The following is a 19,244-nucleotide window of genomic DNA, read 5'->3' on the forward strand; positions in this document are numbered from 1 at the left end:
TGAGACATAGCACAGCTCCCCAGGCAAGGACCCAGGCCCTGAGAAAAAGGCAGAAGTCTGGTCCCTGGAGTGCAGAACTAAATCAGGCCGGAAGCAATCCCTCTGGCCAAAGGTCAGGGCTGTCCTGGAGCCTCTGCTACTGGGCTGAGAACAGGCAGCTCCTGCACCTGTGCAGCCCTCTCTGTTCCCGGCACCCTTGGCCCAGGGACCCTGAGCTTTACTGTCTACTCTTCAAGCCCACGCTTTACCTCTCTGTTCCTTTGCTCCTATGATCTCCTTCATCTGGAAGACCCTTCCCTTTGTCTCCTCATATCAAAATTCATCATGGGTGGCCATGTGACCCATGGGGGGATCGTGGGTGCAGCCCGGGCGGGGACGGCACAGGGCAAAGATGGGGCTGTGATGCTTGATGTGCTGTGCGTGCAGAGCACCTCCCTGCCCTTTGTCACCCTGACGCTAGTGAACGCCCTCTACAAGCGAGGATTTTAATGTGGAGACAACTCCATCTGCTACCCCTACCGTCAGGACACCATCACGCATGGGCTCGTGGCTGGGGTCGCCATCACGGCCACCGTCGCCCTCGTCTCGGCGCAGGAGGCCTGCCTGGTGTGCACCAAGTGCCTCCACTCTCCTCCAACTTCAATAACTGCAAGGCCGCCCGTCTTCAAGGTGTGGGGCTGGTTCCTGTCCCGGTCAGTGGTGAGCCAGTCGCCGGCAGTCCTGGCCGGGAACATGCTGGGCCGTCTGTGCCCCAACTCCCTGGCCGTCGGTGACCCCGACTGGAGCCACATGAACTGCTCCATCTACCTGCAGCTGGAGAAGGTGTGCAGGGGAGCACTGCCAACATCAGGGAGGCCAACATTGTCTTTCTACTCCGGACACTCTTCTTTTGCCACGTACTGCATGATCCTCTTGACGCTCTACCTGCAGGCGTGGCTCTACTGGAGTTGGGAACGGCCACTGCGCCTACCGAGCAGTTCTAGCCTTCGCCCCCTAGGTGGGCTACACCTGTGTGTCCAACCACGACCACTGGAGCGACATCCTCATTGGGCTCCTGCAGGGGGCGCTGGTGGTCAGTCTCACCGTCCACTCCATCTCTGACTTCTTCAAAGCCTGGCTCCCGCAGTGCTACCTGGAGGAGGAGGAGTTGGAATGGAAGCCCAGCCAGTCACTGATGCAATCACTATGGATACCGTCTCCTCTGTCTGAGTGTGGACCGTCCAGGCTGGTTGGAGCTCAGGCTGTGGTTGGCTGTGCATGTGGCCCTGGCAGGAACCCCCAGCCCATGGTTGGGCAATGAGGGACTCCAGGAACCCTGAGCTGATGGGAGCAGTGAGTGGGATTCCTGTCTCCGGCCCCCCCCTCCCCCCCACCAAATCCTGTGCATGGACCAAGGGGTCTGCGGTGCCTGGGTCAGCCTGAGCATTTGGGGTGGGGACCCTGTCCTCATTGCTCTCTGAAGACTGTGTCCCCCTCCTTTTGTAGGGATTAGGGAAGGGGCCAAGGGAACAGAACACGTAATGTTTTTGTAAAATGTAACATAAATGTGGATTTTTAGTAAAAGAGATCATCCATTTGTTCGACAAAAACAAAACGAAACAAACACGCTTTCTGAAGTTCCAGCTCATGTGTCACTGTTCGCAGGGTCCTTTTCCAGATCACCCAGCTGGAAGAGACCCTTGCCGATTTTGAGTGTTCAGTATTTTTATCTGCATCATGCGCTCCTCTAACTGTACTGCACTAGCCTCTATTTTGGGAGAAGCTCCCTTACCCCCAAAATAAAAGTAAATCAGGTTGCTTTTCTTTGATTGACATATCTATCTCTGCCAAACTGAAAAAATGATGGAAACAACTGATGCTATTTATTAATGGCTTGCTGGATACCAGGCACCCTGTGGACTGCTTTATGCATGTTACTTTTGGGCCATCTCAGCAACTTGAGGTGCATACTATCATTTTCCTCGTTTTTTCATACAAACGAGGTTCCAGGAGGTTAGTAAATTGTGGCTAACGGTGGAGCCGAGGCTGGAGCCCCTCACCTCCAGAGCCCATGCTCTAATCACTGGGCTCCACCATCTCTCAGAACATTCCCATGCCTCAACCCTGGACAGAGTAATTAGGAAGAAAATGCCCTCTTCCCAAAACTTCAGCAGAAGATTTTATAAAGATTTCTCATTTCTCCAAGTCACTAAAAAACCCAAAAGCCTTTGGTAGATAAGTGTGTGATATGGAGGGTAGTCTGTGAAGCAAGTCAGGGGCAGGCGGGGGCAGTGGGCAACCCTGACCTCCAAGATAATGGATGTATTATTTTTGTAATTAAAAGGGAAACATTGGTGGTCATTGTACCTGAGTGGAGATGTAGCAGAGACCCCTTAGCCCAGCCCTCTCCTGCTAGAGGAATTGCTTCTTGGGGACAGACAGGTGTATCCCCAGGACTGCTCACAGGCTGGAGCATAAGGAGGGCATGAGGGAAGAGAAGATGGAGGGAGAGGGAGAAGAGTGGGATGAGGAGGGAGGGAGGACAAAGAAGGGAAGGGAAGGAGGGAGGGAAATGCCATGGGAGCAAGCAGAACCAAGCCCATGGGCTGCGTAGTGAACAAGGGACTTGGACTTCATTCTGGGTGAAGAGGAGCCACTGGTGAGTTTTAAGTTGACTGTAACATGAAGTGACTTATTTAGGTTTTCGATAGGTGATTGGTGGCCATAGTGAGAATAAACTTGAGAGGAACAAGTCTAGAAGTGGGGAGACTCTCCTTAGGAAGTGGTTGATGGTGCTGGTGAGGACGGAACCACCAGAGGTCTGGGATAGTTTTTGTAGATAAGATAGCGAAGACTTGGTGGGTGCAGGGGGTGGGGGCTGTTCGCCAAGGATGATTGGCTGGTGGTGCCACACCTGAGCATCTGGGGAGAGCAGCGGGTCTAGGAAGTGGTGGTGAGCTCTGCTCTGGATGGGTTGTCCTGAAGGAGCTGGAGTTGCTGGAGTTAAGCACCAAGTTGGATTTACAGATGGGAGACTCGGGGAGAGGTCTGCGCTGGGGGCCTGGATTTGGGAGTCATCAGCACAAACATAGAAGCAGAAATAGTGAGAGTAGATGAGATCATGCAGGGAGATGTGAGGGGAGAGAAGAGCAAAGAGCTGAGGGTGGGGAGGCACCATCCTCAAGGGCAAGCCAAGGCAGCCAAAGGGAGGAGCCAGAACTGAGCAGCGAGGGGCCAGGAGAGGAGCGTGTCACAGCACCTGGAGGTGGGGGACGTTGTTAGGAGTGTTGACCACCACCACCTAGGGAGACAATGACTGAAACAGGACCCCAGAGTCTGACAGTAGCGATTTCAGAGTCTCCTGAGTGATGGGGCCAGTGAGTTAAGATGGGGAGGGGAAGATGGAGATGAAACTGGGGGAGAGAAGGAAGTACCCAGAGGGAGGTGTGCTCTGACCTAGGTGGGCTTCAGTCTTCTCATCAACAAACAGGGCACTGGGCATGGTCACCCCGCACGCTTCCAGGCCTAAGAGTCTCGGACCCAGGAAGGCCCAGGTGGGGTCTGCAAACTGCTCTAGGGATGAAGGGGTTGAAGCCAGCAGAGGTGGGCCGAGTCCAGTGGCGGAGCATCGTGGGGCAGTCCCTGTTGCCCCTCATGTGCTGGGGCTCAGTTAAGACTCCTGGGACAGTCACTGGGAAGAGGATTGAAGAGCTGGGCTGATGACTCCTGGAGGCTGGGCCTGGCTCACCTAGAGAGGTCTCGGGACCAGCCTAGTGGCTCTGCCTGGGGCCGGAGGCCGGGCAGGGACGGAGCTCAAGGGCCTTTGTAGCCCGGGTTCTATGGCTGGCCCAGGGGAGTCCCTTTCCACAGGCAACCGGGGGGCCTGGGCTGCTAGCCCTGCCTCTGTGCACTGGGAGTGGGGGTGGAAGGAAGAGTTCTCTTTGCCCAGCCTAGATGTCTCTCAGGAGAGGGAGGCAGAGAGAGAGAAAGAAGTTGACTTGGACTAAACCAAACTGTCCCTTGGGGTGAGCGCATAATGACGGTAGAGCAGGGAAGCCAACGACCCCACCCCTCAGCGGCAGCAGTACGTGTGGGTGTGCATGGTGGGGTGGGGGTTGGAGGGGCGGGGAGGGTGGTGAGAGACACTCAGTCTCTCCGAGGAACCTTGGTCCTGATGGGACAACCTGACTGTGGAACACAGTCCATTTAAGGGTTTATGCCAGTTTTCCTCCAGGTGCTTGTTGAAATGCAGATTCCTGGGCTCCACTCAGACACCCTGAATCAGAATTTCGTATGAGCGGGACTGTCAATCTTAAATCAAGCGCTCTAGATGATTTTCTTGCTCATGAAAGTTAAAAAAAAAAAAAAAATGCCTTGTCAGTGAGTCGCCTCTTCCAAGTGTGCCTTGTATTGTGTTGCCGGCTTCATTGGGCTAAGGACAAGTTCTTGTCTCCCCTGTGCACATTTAAAGGGCTGTTCTGGAGACAAAGCCTGGATAGCAACACAGGGGGGTGGGTAAAGAGGCCGGTGGGGGCAGTATTCAGGTGAGGAGAGCACTAGCCTGGATTTCAAGGACACAGGTTGCTGCTGGGGAGTTCTCCCCACTGCCTCTCTTAGCTCTGGGATGGGGGAGATAAGTGTGATATGGAAAAAGACCTGGTCTCTGCTCGGCCACTTACACTAACTGTGTCATTTAGCAATTCACTTCTTTAAAAGATGAGTGTCTGCTTTCTTACCTGTAAAAAGAAGATGTTGAACTAAATCAGAAACCGGCTGTCCCAACTGACCTTGTAATCATCTGGGTTGCTTTAAAAAACAGCTGTGCTGAGTCCTACTCCAGACCACTGAAATCAGAATCTCCGGGGTGGGATCTGCACACAGGTCCTTGGTGATTCTAACGTGCAGCCCGGGATGAGACGCACTGACCAGTGGTCCTTTGGGACTGGAATCTCTGATCCCCACCAGCTGGACAACAAGGAGAGGGGAGAGATGTTCAGCTTATTTTCCCCACCACTCACTTCCCTCTCCCACTTATTTCAAGGAGAAACCTCATTGGTTAAAAAGCTTTTTGAGTTACCACTGGTTCCGTAAGTACTTTGGCAGCACTGTGCATGAAGGTTAATTTTTGATTCAGGGATGGGCTGAGACTGTAGGAAATACCAACATTCTCGAGAGACAAGAGACGCTCAATTTCAGAGCCCTGTGAAATATGGTTGCTATAGAGAAGAGTGGTGGGAGACACACAAATGCCTTCCTTAGCTGATGGCCCTGAGAATGCTTTATCTCCAAGTCAGAAAGAAACACAGAGTTGTCCATTAACACTGAATTTTTAATATAAAGGGCGGAAATATGTGTGGTCTTAAAGCAGGTGAGTTTGTAAGGAAAGGGAGAATTCCATATATAAATAGCTCTTCTGTTTAATCCTCCCCTTTACCTGGTTTCCAGCCCCTGATATCTGTAGATAAGTAGATAAACAGAACATTCCTTAAAACATAATGCAATCAGTTGAGCAGAAAGTCCCAACTAATTCACTTTTGTAAGTCGTTAACTCTTGTGGTAAATTCATTCAACAAAGTATTGGCCACCCTTAGCTAAGTTATTTATTTATGGGACCTGAATTGAAATGAAGAAAATGTGATACAATGGAAAAGAGTATGGGCTTTAGAATCTAAAATATCTGAGTTGAAATCCTGGCTCTGCCACTAACCAGCTGTGTGATCTTGGGCAACTTTATGGAACTTTTCTAAGCCTCGATTTCTTCATTTGTGAAATAAGGAGAGTGATGCCTTCTTGCCTTGTTGGCAAACTTGTTGGGAAGATTAAATGGGATCATTTATATAAAGACTCTAATACGATACCTGACACACTTGGCACTGGATAAGTAGCCATTAAAATTAATATTAATGTTTTAAAATATTGATATTTTCCTAACATATGTGTATGTTATCTCATTTGCTTCCTTTAACAAAATAGTGAGGAAAATATTATTTGGCCTATTTCACAGATGTTGGAACTGAGGTTTAGGTGAAATAGCTGGGACTTGAGCCTAGGTCCTTAGATCTCATGCTTTTTTCCATTGTACTCTCTTCTCTAAAGACGGACAGTGTCATTTTCATGAAGTACCATGTCAGTAGGCGTCAGAGCTTCTGAGTCTGGCATTTGGGAGGCAGCAAATATGGAAACAAAGAGGTTGGAACACTTCTTAGGTGGTGAGGGATGACCTCAATTCATAGAAGAGGTGATAGCAGGCGCTCCATGTCAACAAATAGTGGCGAGTACTGGACAACCCCGCAAATCACCAAATCTAAACCAAGCTCACAACTTGATCTGTTCCATTTGGGGCTTCTGGCTAAGAACCGAGTTCTTCAGTCTGACTTGCAAAGTGGCCCATGAATTCCTGGTCTTCACCGGCCCTCCAGCCAATATCCAGCAACACTCTACCCCAACATATATAAAAATGAAAATGCATATTAACTTTCAATGTAAAAAACTCAACAAATGACCTCCCCAGAATTTTTAAAAAGTCAAGTTTTATTAAGAACATCTCTGCCAGCACTCAGAAACAGCAGAACGATGATTGCAGGCATGCAGACACAGCACACACCCAGCATCTGCAAACAAAACCTTTACTTGTAGCACAAACTTCCATTTTAATCAATCTAGAAAGCCACTGAGAACCAAAGAAATTCTGTTCCAATCGAGGGTTCCCCACTCAGTGAGGGCCCAGTCCAAAGTCTGTTACAGAAGGATGTGGAGGGAGGGCATTTTTTTAAATCTCAAGAGTGAGAAATAGAATATATTTTAAAAAGTTATAGAGAGCTCATGCAAATCAATTAAAAAAAAAAGAAAAAGCTAGGATCCCTGTAGAAAAATGGACAAAAGGCATGCACATGTAATTTATATGCAAATGAACTTTTTAAAACCTGGAAAATCTTTAGTCTCATTAGTAATCAAATCTATTTAAAATTGTACCATATTAAAATGAGGTACTATTTTTTGCCCATAAAATTAGCAAAATATTTCTTGTTTTTAATGACAGGACCAAACTCTGCCGAGAACATAGGGCCAGACATTCTTGCACGCTGCTGGTGATATAAATCAGTACAGACCTTTTGAAAAACAATTTAGTAGCAAGATATCAAGAGTGCTGAAAATGTTCATATCTTTTTGACCCAGTAATTCCACATCTGGGAATCTATCCTAAGGAAATAATGTCTAGGTTCAGAAAAAAAAATTTAAGAACAAAATAACAGAAGCCATCCAAATTGTCAACAGTAGGTAAATGGTGAAGTATTTTATGTTGTCATAATGGAACATTATTCAGATATTAGAAATTATGTTTATGAAGATTTTGTGATAGAAGGTAGAAATTCTTATACTGTAACATTAAAAAAAAGAGTCTATAAGTCTTACATAAAGGATGATCTTAACTATAAAATGGTTAGAAAAATGCTGGGAAGGAAGTACATCACACTGCTAACATAAGTTATCTCTGAGTGATGAGACTATGTGTGACTTCTTTTCCTTGTTCCTGTTTTTTGCCTTCTCCAATTTTTCCATTACAAAAATATGAATTAAGGAAATTCACTTGGACTTATACACTAAGAACAAACTTTATCAAATGACCCTGATTTTCTCTGTTTTCCCCAAGTGTTCACATCTGCAGAGTCACCAAATATATTTAAGACTAGAAAAAAAGCACCTCAAAGTCTAATGAGGTGAGCGCCAAGAGAGGCCAAGGAGAAAAATAACAGGAGATCAATAGGCAAAAGAACAAGAGAAACACTTGCTAGCGTAAAAACAAACACAAACAAAAACTCTAGTGGAACATTTCCAGTCTGATCCATCCTCTTGGGCTCAGAGGACAGAGGGATGAGGGTTGACTGACCTTCAACAAGAGGTCAGGTCTGAAGATGACTTTTGGGCAAGCTGCATGGGGGCAGGACCACAGGGCAGAATTCAGAAGCGGGGGAAAGCGTGGCTGACACCGTCTCCTTGGCAAGTCCTTGGATCTCTTCCCATGTTCTTTAAGCACCTGCAGTAGACTGAGTCTCACTCCAGTTTGTAGTATTTGCAATATTAATAGAACACAGAGCTACCGGACTCACAATAATCTCACAGTTTCATCTTCCCTAGAAATCTAAATCGTCTTGATCAAAATCCATCTGTCCTGACCACCACCTCCGTAAAGGTGAGGCTTTTGACTACCTTCTCGTCTTCCAAGGGGCCTGCATCTGCCCCATGGTCTGGAGTCCTCGGGCTTGAAGGGGCACCCTTCTGGCTCGGAAGTGGAAACTTTCTGGGTACATCCCAGTGACTTTTTCTGCCAGGGTGAGTGATTCCCTGGGGCTCATCTTCAGTGCTCCCCATAGCTCCATCTGAACCCTCTTCTTCTGAGCCTTTCTGAGAGACCCAAGAATAGCTTCCCAGAGATAACCTGCTGGAGGTGGCAATGTCTGACCTTTGGCAGGAGATGTCTCTCCCTGGGGCCACGGGAGGCACTGGCTTCCCCTCTGGGTCTGGACTGCTGTTTTCAGAAGCCTGACCCTGCTGGCCCTCTCCTCGGCTGACCTGAACGCTGTCTTCTTTCCCACCTTGATATCCTCCTTCTGGCTCTCCCTGTCCGTCTCCTTTCACTCTCTGGGCCTCTGCACAATTATCTTTTCCTCCTGGACTTTGGTCACCTCCCCCCTGAGGCTTCACCCTCCGAATTATCCTTCTCTCCCGAGCCCTCATCCATGTTTTTTCCTCCTTCTCACTCATCCCCTGCTCCTTCTGTTCTGCTTCCTGCACGTCCTCTGCCAACACCACTTTCTGTTTTCCCTTCTTTCTTCTGAGCAGCTGCAACTTCCTGTCCCTCCAGGTGACCCAGTCCCCTCTGCCTCCCCTGGTTTGGGATCTTTGTCACTTCTGCTGAGTTTCTCCTGCCCTCCACCCCTCAAGGGCTTCCTCCAAGGCCATTCCACTCCTCCCTTCTTAGGAGCCACCTCTGCTGTCCTCCCCCACTACTCTCCCCTCCTTTCCTCTGCTGCCAGAATGTGCTGCAGGTCAAAGGCCTTTCTGATGGGTGCACTGGCATCCTTTGGGGACCTGGGGCTCCTTTGCTTCCCCATGCAGGCACTGCAGGGGCAGAACTCCTCCTGTGCTGTTGCCTTCCCACTGGGCTCTGTCCTCAGGGTGTTGCTCATCGCTTGCTCCTCCTCCAGGCTGAGGGCTCGGTCCCCTGAAAGCAGGGAGGTTGTGCAAGCCTTGGAGGCGGCGCTCTTCGCTGCCTCTGTCTGCAGTGCCAGCTCCCACTGGAGGGCTGCCCCTGGGGGCCTGGGCACCTTCCCCCAGGCCTCTGCTCTGCATCTTCCAGAGCTCTTTCTCTATGCTGTCTTGGAGCCGCCCGACCCATGTCCTGCTCCAGCTCAGCCACCATCTGGTCCAGTAGATGGGTGTGCCCGCAGGCCCCATCGGGCTCGGAACTCAGTCGTGGCAACTGGCAAAGTGAGACAGGAAGGCTTTCTCCATCTTCTTCACGCAACTTGATCACCCAGGTGGGGTTCAGGATCCAGAGATGCTCTGTGGGCCATAGAGATGCTCTTCTCCCCAGGCCCCTGAGAGGAGCAAACCCAGGTTTGTCCGTCACTCATCACAGCTTCTCCAGGTAGCTCAAATTTGGGGCCATGTTGACCTTCACTGTCATTCGAGCCACTCTCACTGGGGCTACTAGAGGGCTCTGCTGGTGTGTCTCCCGTCCCTGGAGGACACAGGGTCACAGAGTCAGGGCCCCTTCCTGCTCCCTCCATTTGCATTCTCTTATCCTCCTGTGTGCCCTTCCTAGCCTGAGTGTGGTCCACTGACAAGTCCTGTTCATTGATTCTTTCCTCTTCTGGAAACATTTCCTCTTTAGTACTCTCTTCTTGCATGGCTTCTCTTCCTACCTCTTCTTTTATTTTCTCTAATGGCGTCCCCTCTTCTTGCACCATGTTTTCAACAAATTGTTCCAGGTTACTGCCCAATATCTGTTCCCTGCTATTTTCTCCGGTTTCGTCTTTGCTTGCTTGTGCTTTGGAGCAACTTACATGTTGGTTTCTCAGATCCTCTCGGTTCTCTGAGGATCTAGAATCAGGCCTCTGATAGGAGATGATGCTCATCGCCATTTTCAAGGGCAGCTCCTTCCTCTCTGGGGTCAAGGCACAGTCCACAGCACAAGGCATGCCACCTTCGCCGGAGCCCCCGGAGCCGCTGCTGACATCCACCCCTGAGGAGGACACGGGGGTGAGGTCCTCATTTGCAGCCTGGGACTCAATGCCTGGCACAGCCTGGCCCAACTCAAGCTTCTGGAGGCCCAAGTCCAGCTCTTCTTTTCCAAAGTCACACCCTGGCCACAGGACCTGGAAGGTGCTCAGGAGCTCCTGAAACTGGGGGGAGTCTGTGAACCTCATTTTGCCAGCAGTAGACCCAAGGTCTTCATCAAAGAAGTGGAGCCTGGAGAGGCAGGTGATGAGAGCACAGGCGGAGTGGCTGAGCCTCCTCCCCACGGCACTGGATACTTCGGGCAGGCTGCTGGGCCGGCCCGGCTCTGAGCTGATCAGGGCCTTCATGACCTGTGTGGAGGCAGAGATCCTGCTGGGCAGGGCACCCTGGTTCCCACCACACCTGGTTTTCTCACCTGCTCTGGCCTCCTCAGGAGCTTCTGAAATATTGCCTGAAGCTTCTCTCTGAGGCAGACCTTCCCCTGATTTGGGACCAGCATCATCAGTCACTGGGGCTCCATCTGGTCCTGGTTTCTCACTGATTTCCCCTTCCAGGGGCTGTTCTGTGGCCTGAGCTATCTCTGTGAGGCTTTCCGGAGAATGCTTGGCAACAGGACCCTCCCTGGTGCCTTCTGGGCCCTCCTCGGCCTCATTTGTGGTCTCATCCCCCATCTCGTATTTCATGAGTGTGGGCTCTTCTGGAATGTTGCTCAGCCATTCGCAGACAACAGTTTCTGGCGAGGTGTGGGGCAGAGCAGTGGCCGTCATGCCGTCATCTTCTTGCTCCTCAAGGCTCTCCCCCTCACCAGCCACCCTTCCCTGTAACATTCTTCTGGATCCAGGGCTGCTTCTCCTGGTTGCTCTGACTGTTCTCCTTGTGGCCCCTGGTTTAGAGCCTGGGGACAGCGTGCACGATACACTGAGTTCTTGCTCCCCCTGCTCACCCTGACCTGGCCCCCTGTCAGGTCCTCGGTTGCTTTTGCTATTGCTACTTGAAGAGTCATAGTTACTCTGCTTCTTGTCACAAGATTGTCCCCTCGGGGGAGCGGGGCTGTACCTGCTCTGCACCGAGCAGGCCTCTGAGACAGCTGTCTGGCTGCCCTGTGGTTGGGAAGCCTGCAGGGCCTGCATTTTACCCCTCTCCATGCAGACCAGGGATGCACCCACCTGTGAGCAGCAGCTGCCTCGGTGGGCTCCTAGCAGAGCCAAGGGTGAGGAAAGCCTGGGGCTCCTGCCTCCTGCCTCTTCATCCAGGTGACCGGCCCTAGCCTGGGAACTGAAAGAATCTGATGTGTTGGAAGGTACGGGAGCAGATGAGCAGCTCACCCTGAGCTCAGGGTCCCCGTCAGTCTCAGCGGAGGTAAAGTTTGGATAGTAGGAATTAGAAGCACTGTCTGTTTTCTGTAGATCTGAATTGCTAACAGGGGTAATGGTGGCACTGCTGGCCCTTGAAGGGTACTGGGAAGGAAGAGAGCTGGAGGAGGGAGACCCTGGATCCCTGGAGGCCTCTTCCCTGGTGCTGGATGAGCTTTCCAAAAACCTTGGTGCGGGGCCATCTGAGCAGGCCCTTCCTCTCTTGGGAGGACTCAGCGCTTGCTTGGTTGCAAGTGAGTCCAGTGGGCAGGGAGTGTCCCTTCGGTGGCGGTGCTCCCTCTGGTGGCTTCTCTGGGAAACTCGGCCAAAGTCAGACATGCTGGGTGAGGACCTGGCGCCAGCTTGGCGCCTCTGCCTTCTTCTCCCCCTCTGAGCTGAGGCCCGGGGGGGAGGTGGGGAAGAGCGCCCTTCAGCATCCCAAGAATCAGAATGGCCCCGGGCCACGGGCAGCCTGGCCTTGGGGCTCCCAGTACCCTGCACACTCTCCTCTGCCTGGAGGTCTTCATTCCTCAAAGACAAGGGACTCAGAGTGGGAGAACTGGTGCCTCCCTCCTGGCTGAGCTCCTGCTGAGAGGTCACAGCCCTCATCTGACCTGCACAGGCTGCTGAGTCCGAAAGAGCATCTTCCAGGCCTCGGGGCCCAGGTTTCAGGCAGCCCAGTGAAGGCTCTTCCTCACTCCCCAGCCCTTTGGCTTGTTGCACGCTGCTGCCCACCCCTGCTCCTTTTGGACATGGGTTGGGTCCCCTGTTTGGGGTCTGACCCATGCGGGGCATGTTGCCAGCTTCCTGGCCTGGCCGTCTCTCAGAAGCAGCCACTGAGGCCTTAGGCAGGCCGCAGCTGCTCACGCCACCCTCTGGGGCCCTGGGAGAGCAGGGGGAGTCCAGCTCAGAGTCTTCTGGGGGCCTGTCACTGGTTCTTTTCTTCCTGGTGACCCCTCGGCTCCCAGATCCCCTGGAGTGGGACTGTAGGGTCAGCCCACCCCTCTTCCGAGAAGCAGTTCCCTCTCCCCGGGCAGTGTACAGGGGATTCCTCCAGATCTCGTAACGGGGCCCTGGCTGCTGGCCTTGGTAAAAGGCTTCCTCACGTCCTGACTCGCAGGGCCTCAGTCCTAGTGCCCCAGCCTCTGAGAAGCCCCAAGGGCTTCCCTCCCACGGGCCACATAGGGGGTCCGCCTCCCCCAGGACAGTGCCCTCCCCCTTGGCGGCTGTGACTCTCCTGGACTGCAGGAGCGCATCCTGGCTGAGTAGGTGGAAGCGGACTTTCATCTCCACCGACAGGCTGCCATCCTTATTCACGTGGACCTTCTTCTCGATGTCGTCACCAGCCACCAAGGGACCAAGGTGGGCAGGTGTGTCCTGAAGGTGCCAGTTAGTGTCGGAGCCCCTCGAGGTGCAATGCAGGGACTCTGGGGGGTCGCTGAGACCAGACCTCCCCGACAGTGAGGACACCCGCCGAGGCCTGCTGCCGGACTTGGACCTGGAGTAGATAACACTCGGCTGGGCCTTCAGCTCCCAGCTCCCTGGTGCACAGTGAAGAGGGAGAAGAGAGAGAAAGATAGTGAACAACTGTGGGGCATACAAGAGGAAAAGAATAAAGACTGAGTATGAGCCTTTCATCCCCCTCAACACCACTGTCTCCTCCCCAGATGGGCAGAAGTCATTCTAAAATGAATATCCATGTCACGGCCAGTTTGTGAACCAGCATAGCTCAGTGGGATGAGCGTGAAGTCTGAGTTCAGTCTCAACTCTGCCACGTACTAGCTGTAGGCGTAGTGTAGCTTTAGGCAGAGACTGTTTGCTGAGCTGAAAAATGATAATAATACCTATTGGGTAGGTTTGTTCTGACGATTTGAAGCAAATGCCTGTAAAACTTAATGCACAGTTTCTAGCACACAGCAGAGCTGGAGGGCAGGCAGCAGTGCCTGGAGCTAACTGCTCTCCCTGCTCGCCCACTCCCAGCCCAGGAGGGGAAATCAATAAGCTGCTGCATAGAAACCTGATTGGAAACTATAAACTGCTTTGCAATTATTAGTGGCGATTTGTCATCCTAACAAGCATCAAGCTCTTTTGTTGATAAATGATTACAAGGAAGGTCCTGGACATACAATGTCAAGACCTGGTAGTCAAGCCTGCACCCCCAGCCTTGAAAAAGAGAAGAATGGGGCCATCTAGAAATAGAAAGGAGTGACCCGAAGAAAGAATGAAGCTTTCGTGCTTCCTCATTTCACCCCCTGAGCTGTGCTGGGCAAGAGGGAAGGGCTAGCAGAGGCTGAGCCTACGGCCAGCAAAAGTGTTTGTAAAAAAAATTTTGTAAATTAAAAATTTTTTAATGTTTGACAGGAGAGGAGGCTTGCAAATGCCCCTTCACTGTTCCATGCATTTTTTTTGTTTTTTTAGGACTGTCATACACAGTGTGGGCATTTCTAGGCTCAGGGATGGTCACTGGATAATAGCAGGGCTAATCAGGGCTCTTCCTGGGGATTGCTATATGGATTCTGGGATAAAGAAGCTTGCTCTCTCTGCTTGAGTTGCTAATTTGGGATGCTGCAGCCTAGAGTGGTCAGAAGCCATCTTTCGTATCTCTTGAAGAAAGACTTTCAGTAACAGAAAGATAAAAGTCAGAGGGAGAAGCAGAGTCAGAGCAAAAGCGAATGTAAGAGTGAGAGCGAGAGAGAGAGCAAGAGTGTGTGAGAGAGAGAGAGAGGCCAAATGATACGTGGGTCCCTGGGTCCAGCTCCCCATATCAGTTTTACATGAATCAATAAATTCCCTTTTTGCTTAAAAAAAAAAAAAAAAACGCCCCCCCCCCCCCCCCCCTTTGTGTATAGTAGGGCAGGAAAAGGCTTTTCTATTTTCCAAATGAGACTGAGGTTTCCTCCAGGGAAAGGGCCATGGCTAGTGTGTCCTTGTACCCCAGCACCTGGCCTGCAGCAGACACCAAAATCGTTGTTTGTTGTTGTATTAACAGCTTTTACAAAGAATATTAGTTTATTCATTCACCAAAATGTCCATTTTCACTCCTGGTAATTTTGCTTAAACTTTTATTATGCATTTAGTATTTGTACTCTTAAAAATAATCTCTTTTTTCTTTTAATATCAAAACCTAGAGCATGGCACATACTAGCCTTTTTGAATGGAAGTATGGTTGGATGGATGTATGGATGGGTGAGTAGGGTACATGGTTGGATGGATGTGTGGTTGGATGGATGCATGAATAGATGGCCAATAGTTTTCATTAATTTTAGTACTTTTGATCCCTCTGTAGGCCCCTCTGTTGCCTGGAAGAATCATGACTCTTAAAACATACAAATGCCAGGTCCTCTTGGCCCACTGCCTCCCCAGTGTCATGCCCACCACAGTTCTTCATCAAGTTTATTTTATAGCCTACAAACTTAGAATTGAAGATCTCCTAAGCTCTGTTCCCTCTAAATACCAGACTCTCTTCTCTCATATCCTAGTCAGATGTTCAGCCTAGTTAAGTTTGATGGTGATGAGAAGGAGAAGGAAGAAGAGGCAAGAGAGACCCCAAAACAACTGGCACCCAAGAATGGGGGCCAAAGGCAGTTTCCTGTATTATCTGGAAGGAACATCCACCCAGCTGTACTGGACCACCATCCAGTGCAAATCAGACTGGGGGAAAACAAAACCAACTCACCATTTTTGTTCCTTGAAGTCAGCCCAGATAAAGTTTCAGCCCCATTTCTTCTGGCATCTTCCATGGCTGGAAGTCTGAAGGACTCATGACCAGCACACACCAGCACCGAGGGGCTGTGCAGCAAACTCTGCAAGGAGTCCACCTGGAGAGGGAGAGTGGAGAGTCAGGATGCCAGGTCTGCCAGAGCTCCCTCCTTCCCAGGAAGGCTAAGGTGGAGGAAGAATCCTCTCCCTCCAGCCCTGTCCTGATTTTGGACATTTTACCCCAGAATCCTGATCCAAGGGAAGAATCACACACATTCACCATATCACCTCCATCATTAGATGAAGGCCAAGGTCCTACCACCATGATCTTCCTCTCTATCTACATCCCTCCATCCACCGAATATGAGGCTGTGATTTAGAGTTACTATAGATGCCTCAGGTGGAAAAGACATCAGGAAACCTTCTAACCTGCTTCCCTGCTCACACTTCCTCCAGGATATTTGTTTATTTCAAATGATCAGAGGAGAAAGCCCTCCAGCTTTATGGTGACCTGATTCACTATCTTACCCTTTTCCCAGGCAGAATCCTCTTTCATGTACAATCCAAGCCCCTGCTTCTGCCCCTAGTGAAGCAGAGAGGGCAAACCTTCCAGGTTCCTACACACATCCTCTAGGCTCCTATCCAGATGCCTGTGTCATCCTGCCCCCAACCCCAGCCCCACCAGCAAGATGTCTGCCTGCTCACTCCCGGTTAGGAGTTAACAGACATCAGTGCTGGATTCCACTCCAGGAAACAGGTCCCTGCTTTTAGAAAATCTACCTGTTCCCAAAAACTACATATCTGAGAGTTTGCACTATTTAGAGCATTATATTGTAATTAGCAGTGTGGGTGAAAGATTTAATTCCGTCTTGAAAATGCAGAATATTTTCTTTCCATTTTCTCAAATTAGGATGTGTTCATTAACATGGAAGTGAAAAAAGAAGGAACTCTTACATCCTCTTCCCCCAAAATGACATGAGTTTGTTGTACACTAGATCTTTCAACACAGTTATTAGAAGTTTGTAAATTTCTTCGGTGATTGAGATTTGTAGTCCATCCCAACAACTAAACGTGACCTAAGTCTATAAATTTATAGACATGGTCATGCTTCTAGGGAATCAGATTCTCCAAGGAAGAAAAAGCAACTGAGAACTAACTGAAGCTCCCATCTCTAATTTTAAAGTAATATTTTCACCAGAATAGGAAGAGGTAGAAGTCTAGGATCCATGAAAAAAGCATTGTCAAGAGTATCCATCCAGTAGAGGACATGCAAATTGATAATCATGACTCAGGCCCTTCTGGGAGCAATGAAGTCATTGTGTCTGCAGAAACTTTAACAGCCCTAGAATGAGTCTATATGCAAATTGATCTGAGAACTGGTGGTAGGTTGAATTATGTACACTGTCCCCACCGCCACCCCCCAAAAACCATGTTCTTAATCTTAATCCATTCCTGTGTGTGAACTCATTCTCAATAGGATCTTTCGAAGATATTGCTTTAGTTAAGGTGTGGTCAACTGAAATGGGGTGGGTCATAATCCATATTGTTGGAGTCTTTTATATGCAGAGGAAACTCAGTGATAGCAAGAGAAAGCCATGTGGAGGAGCAGAAGATGAAAGTCAATGAAACTCGGAAGAGAAAGGAGAAGACCCCATCATGCATACTGCCATGTGACAGAAAAGCCAAGGACCCAGGGATCACAGCCAGTCAGCCCCAGAGCACCACTGCCTTCAGGAAGAAAACATCGCCTTGCTGAAGCCTCAGTCTTGGGCTTCTCCCAGCCTCAAAACCATGGGCCAATAAATTCCCATTGTTCAAGCCAACCTATTGTATGGTATTTTTTTTAGCAGCTGGGAAACTAAGACAGGACCCTAGTATCTTTTTCTCCAATTAACTTATTTTAAATATGCCTGCCCTCTCTCTCTCTCTTACCACATCCACTAAACTTTGAGCTAATTGAAGGTAGGAACCTTGTCTGATCTTTCTGTATACATTTGTCTGTCTATTCTGTATGTAGCATGTGCTTAGTATATGGTAGATGCACAATAATTCAGAAGCATCATTGCATTATGACTTTGAAATCATTAATACTGGTTCTGTCATCTGCAAAGTGTGCAAGGTACAGTGTCTGGCCCTTATGAAGTGTTCACTAAATGGTAGCTAAAAATATCAATCACAATTGCTTGGTTGATTAACCAAATATCTCCACTCCCTTTACTTTTACTTAGTAGCAGGGTAAGCAGTGGCCTCCTTTTTAAAGAATAATGCCCCCATTCCATCTAAGAGTTTTGACTCAAGGTCCAAAGAATTTTTTCAGGGGAACATCAGACCTCAACATCTCACCTTTTCCCCTTGGATTGTGTACATCTTCTTCACGGGAAAGTGCAGGAGATCTGAGGCTTTGCTGAGAAAGGTTGCAAGGTTCCTAGTGTTTGCATGACTGAGAACCACCGTCCGCTGGAATCTAGGGTCCCCATTCTTAATCAGCGTCATCCTCCTTGGGATTTTAGGACCCTTCCAGGAAGAGGACGTTCCTGGCACCGCACACCTGCCTTCGAAGTCCCCCGACGGCAGTGCAGAGTGGCCTCTCCCCTGTTGCCGGCCTGGCCCACTGGGGGTCTTGGGGGGCTTCTTGTCAGAGCACAGGTAGCAGCCCCCATCTTGCAGCTGCTCCAGGGCGCTGAGGTGGTGCAGTCCCCGGGGCGTGGTGACGGAGCGCACCCCGAAGGCCAGAGGCACCCGCTGGGAGAGTTCATCCATCAGGGTGCTGAAGCTCTTGAAGGAGCGCTGGTGAACAGCCAGGCGAACCCCAGAAAACCGGGGATCCCCTTGCTTGAAGAAGGTTATCTTCTTGGCTGGTGTGACTTGGGTGACGGAGGGGGTCCGGGCCACAGAGGGAAGGAGGCACTCGCGGCAGCGTGGCGCTTGGACGTCGCTTGGGAGGCTGCTCATGACTGGTCCGACCAGGTCTCTACAGCTGGTCAAAGGGAGAGGAGAGTCAGCAGAACTTAGGGGAGTTTGCATTCCCCAATCCCTCCCTTTCTATGTAGTGGTGCTTCCTGCCCACCCCAAGTTTACCCCATTGTCAACTATGAAGAAGCAGTTAATCCATTTTGATGGAATGGAAGGTAGGTCAGGGGTTTGGCTACAGGCAGAGCTGAGTTCAAATCCCAATGCCACCACTTACCAGCTGTGCAGCCTGGGCAGTTAATAATTTAAGCTGTGTCTCAGTGTCCCCCATCTGGAAAATGCAGATACACATACCCTGCAGAGTGGTTATAATGATTAAGTGGGGTTTACATATTTAAAGCACCTGGCACAGGACAATCATCAATAAATCTTTATTCCTTTCCCTCCCTGGCTGTTTTTCTTGCCCCCTTTTACCAACCCTTGAACACTTTTTAATACTTTAGTAGTTTATCTCGGAAAAGGTGGGTGAATCAAGAGAAGACTATGCAATGCAGAGGTACAAACACGAAATGAGGAGCCAGGAGCCCGGGGTTCTGTGCTCCACTCTGAGATTGGCTGTGCACCTCTGGGAGTTTACCCCTCCCCTCTGGATTCAGTCTCTCCAGTGTTAGGAGAGAGGGCTGGAGTAGAGTCCACCTGTCCTAAGCCCCTCACAGATGGGGGAGCAGGCAAGGAAACCTGGAGCTCAGGGCCTGTAAACCAAAGAAGATGACACCATTTGATGTCATCTTCATGATGTGGCTATGTTTGCCTTAATATAAAAATAATGGCCTTCTCTAACCCCTGCCCCCCCCCCAAAAAAAAAAGTCTTTGGAAGATGTGCCGTGCACCTTGTGGTTTGAGTCTCCCCAGCCCACTGCTCTAAGCCTGGGGTTCTCCTGCCCAAGGCTGGTGGCTGCAACCAGCCGTGGTAAGACAAAGACCATTCATTCAACTGTTTATTTCTATTCCCACTGCCAACCATGGGGAAGCCTTATTGCCCCACACTGGACTCTTGCAAAA

General features: G+C 50.1%; 1 protein-coding gene and 1 pseudogene across 1 annotated transcript; one reads left to right on the top strand and one right to left on the bottom strand.

The window, feature by feature from the left end:
• Positions 1-324: 324 nt before the first annotated feature.
• Positions 325-1,300, top strand: LOC119516456 (annotated as a pseudogene).
• A 1,929-nt stretch (positions 1,301-3,229) lies between these two features.
• Positions 3,230-18,224, bottom strand: RP1L1 (RP1 like 1). The gene is given in 11 exon segments (XM_037812783.1): positions 3,230-3,280; positions 8,551-8,670; positions 8,672-8,730; positions 8,888-9,317; positions 9,319-9,366; positions 9,368-9,421; positions 9,423-9,578; positions 9,683-9,721; positions 10,047-13,114; positions 15,250-15,391; positions 17,616-18,224. Coding segments are annotated over 11 exon segments (4,776 nt in total).
• Positions 18,225-19,244: the final 1,020 nt, after the last annotated feature.

The sequence above is a fragment of the Choloepus didactylus genome, chromosome 20 (genome assembly GCF_015220235.1).
Source record: "Choloepus didactylus isolate mChoDid1 chromosome 20, mChoDid1.pri, whole genome shotgun sequence".
Lineage (NCBI taxonomy): Eukaryota > Metazoa > Chordata > Mammalia > Pilosa > Megalonychidae > Choloepus > Choloepus didactylus.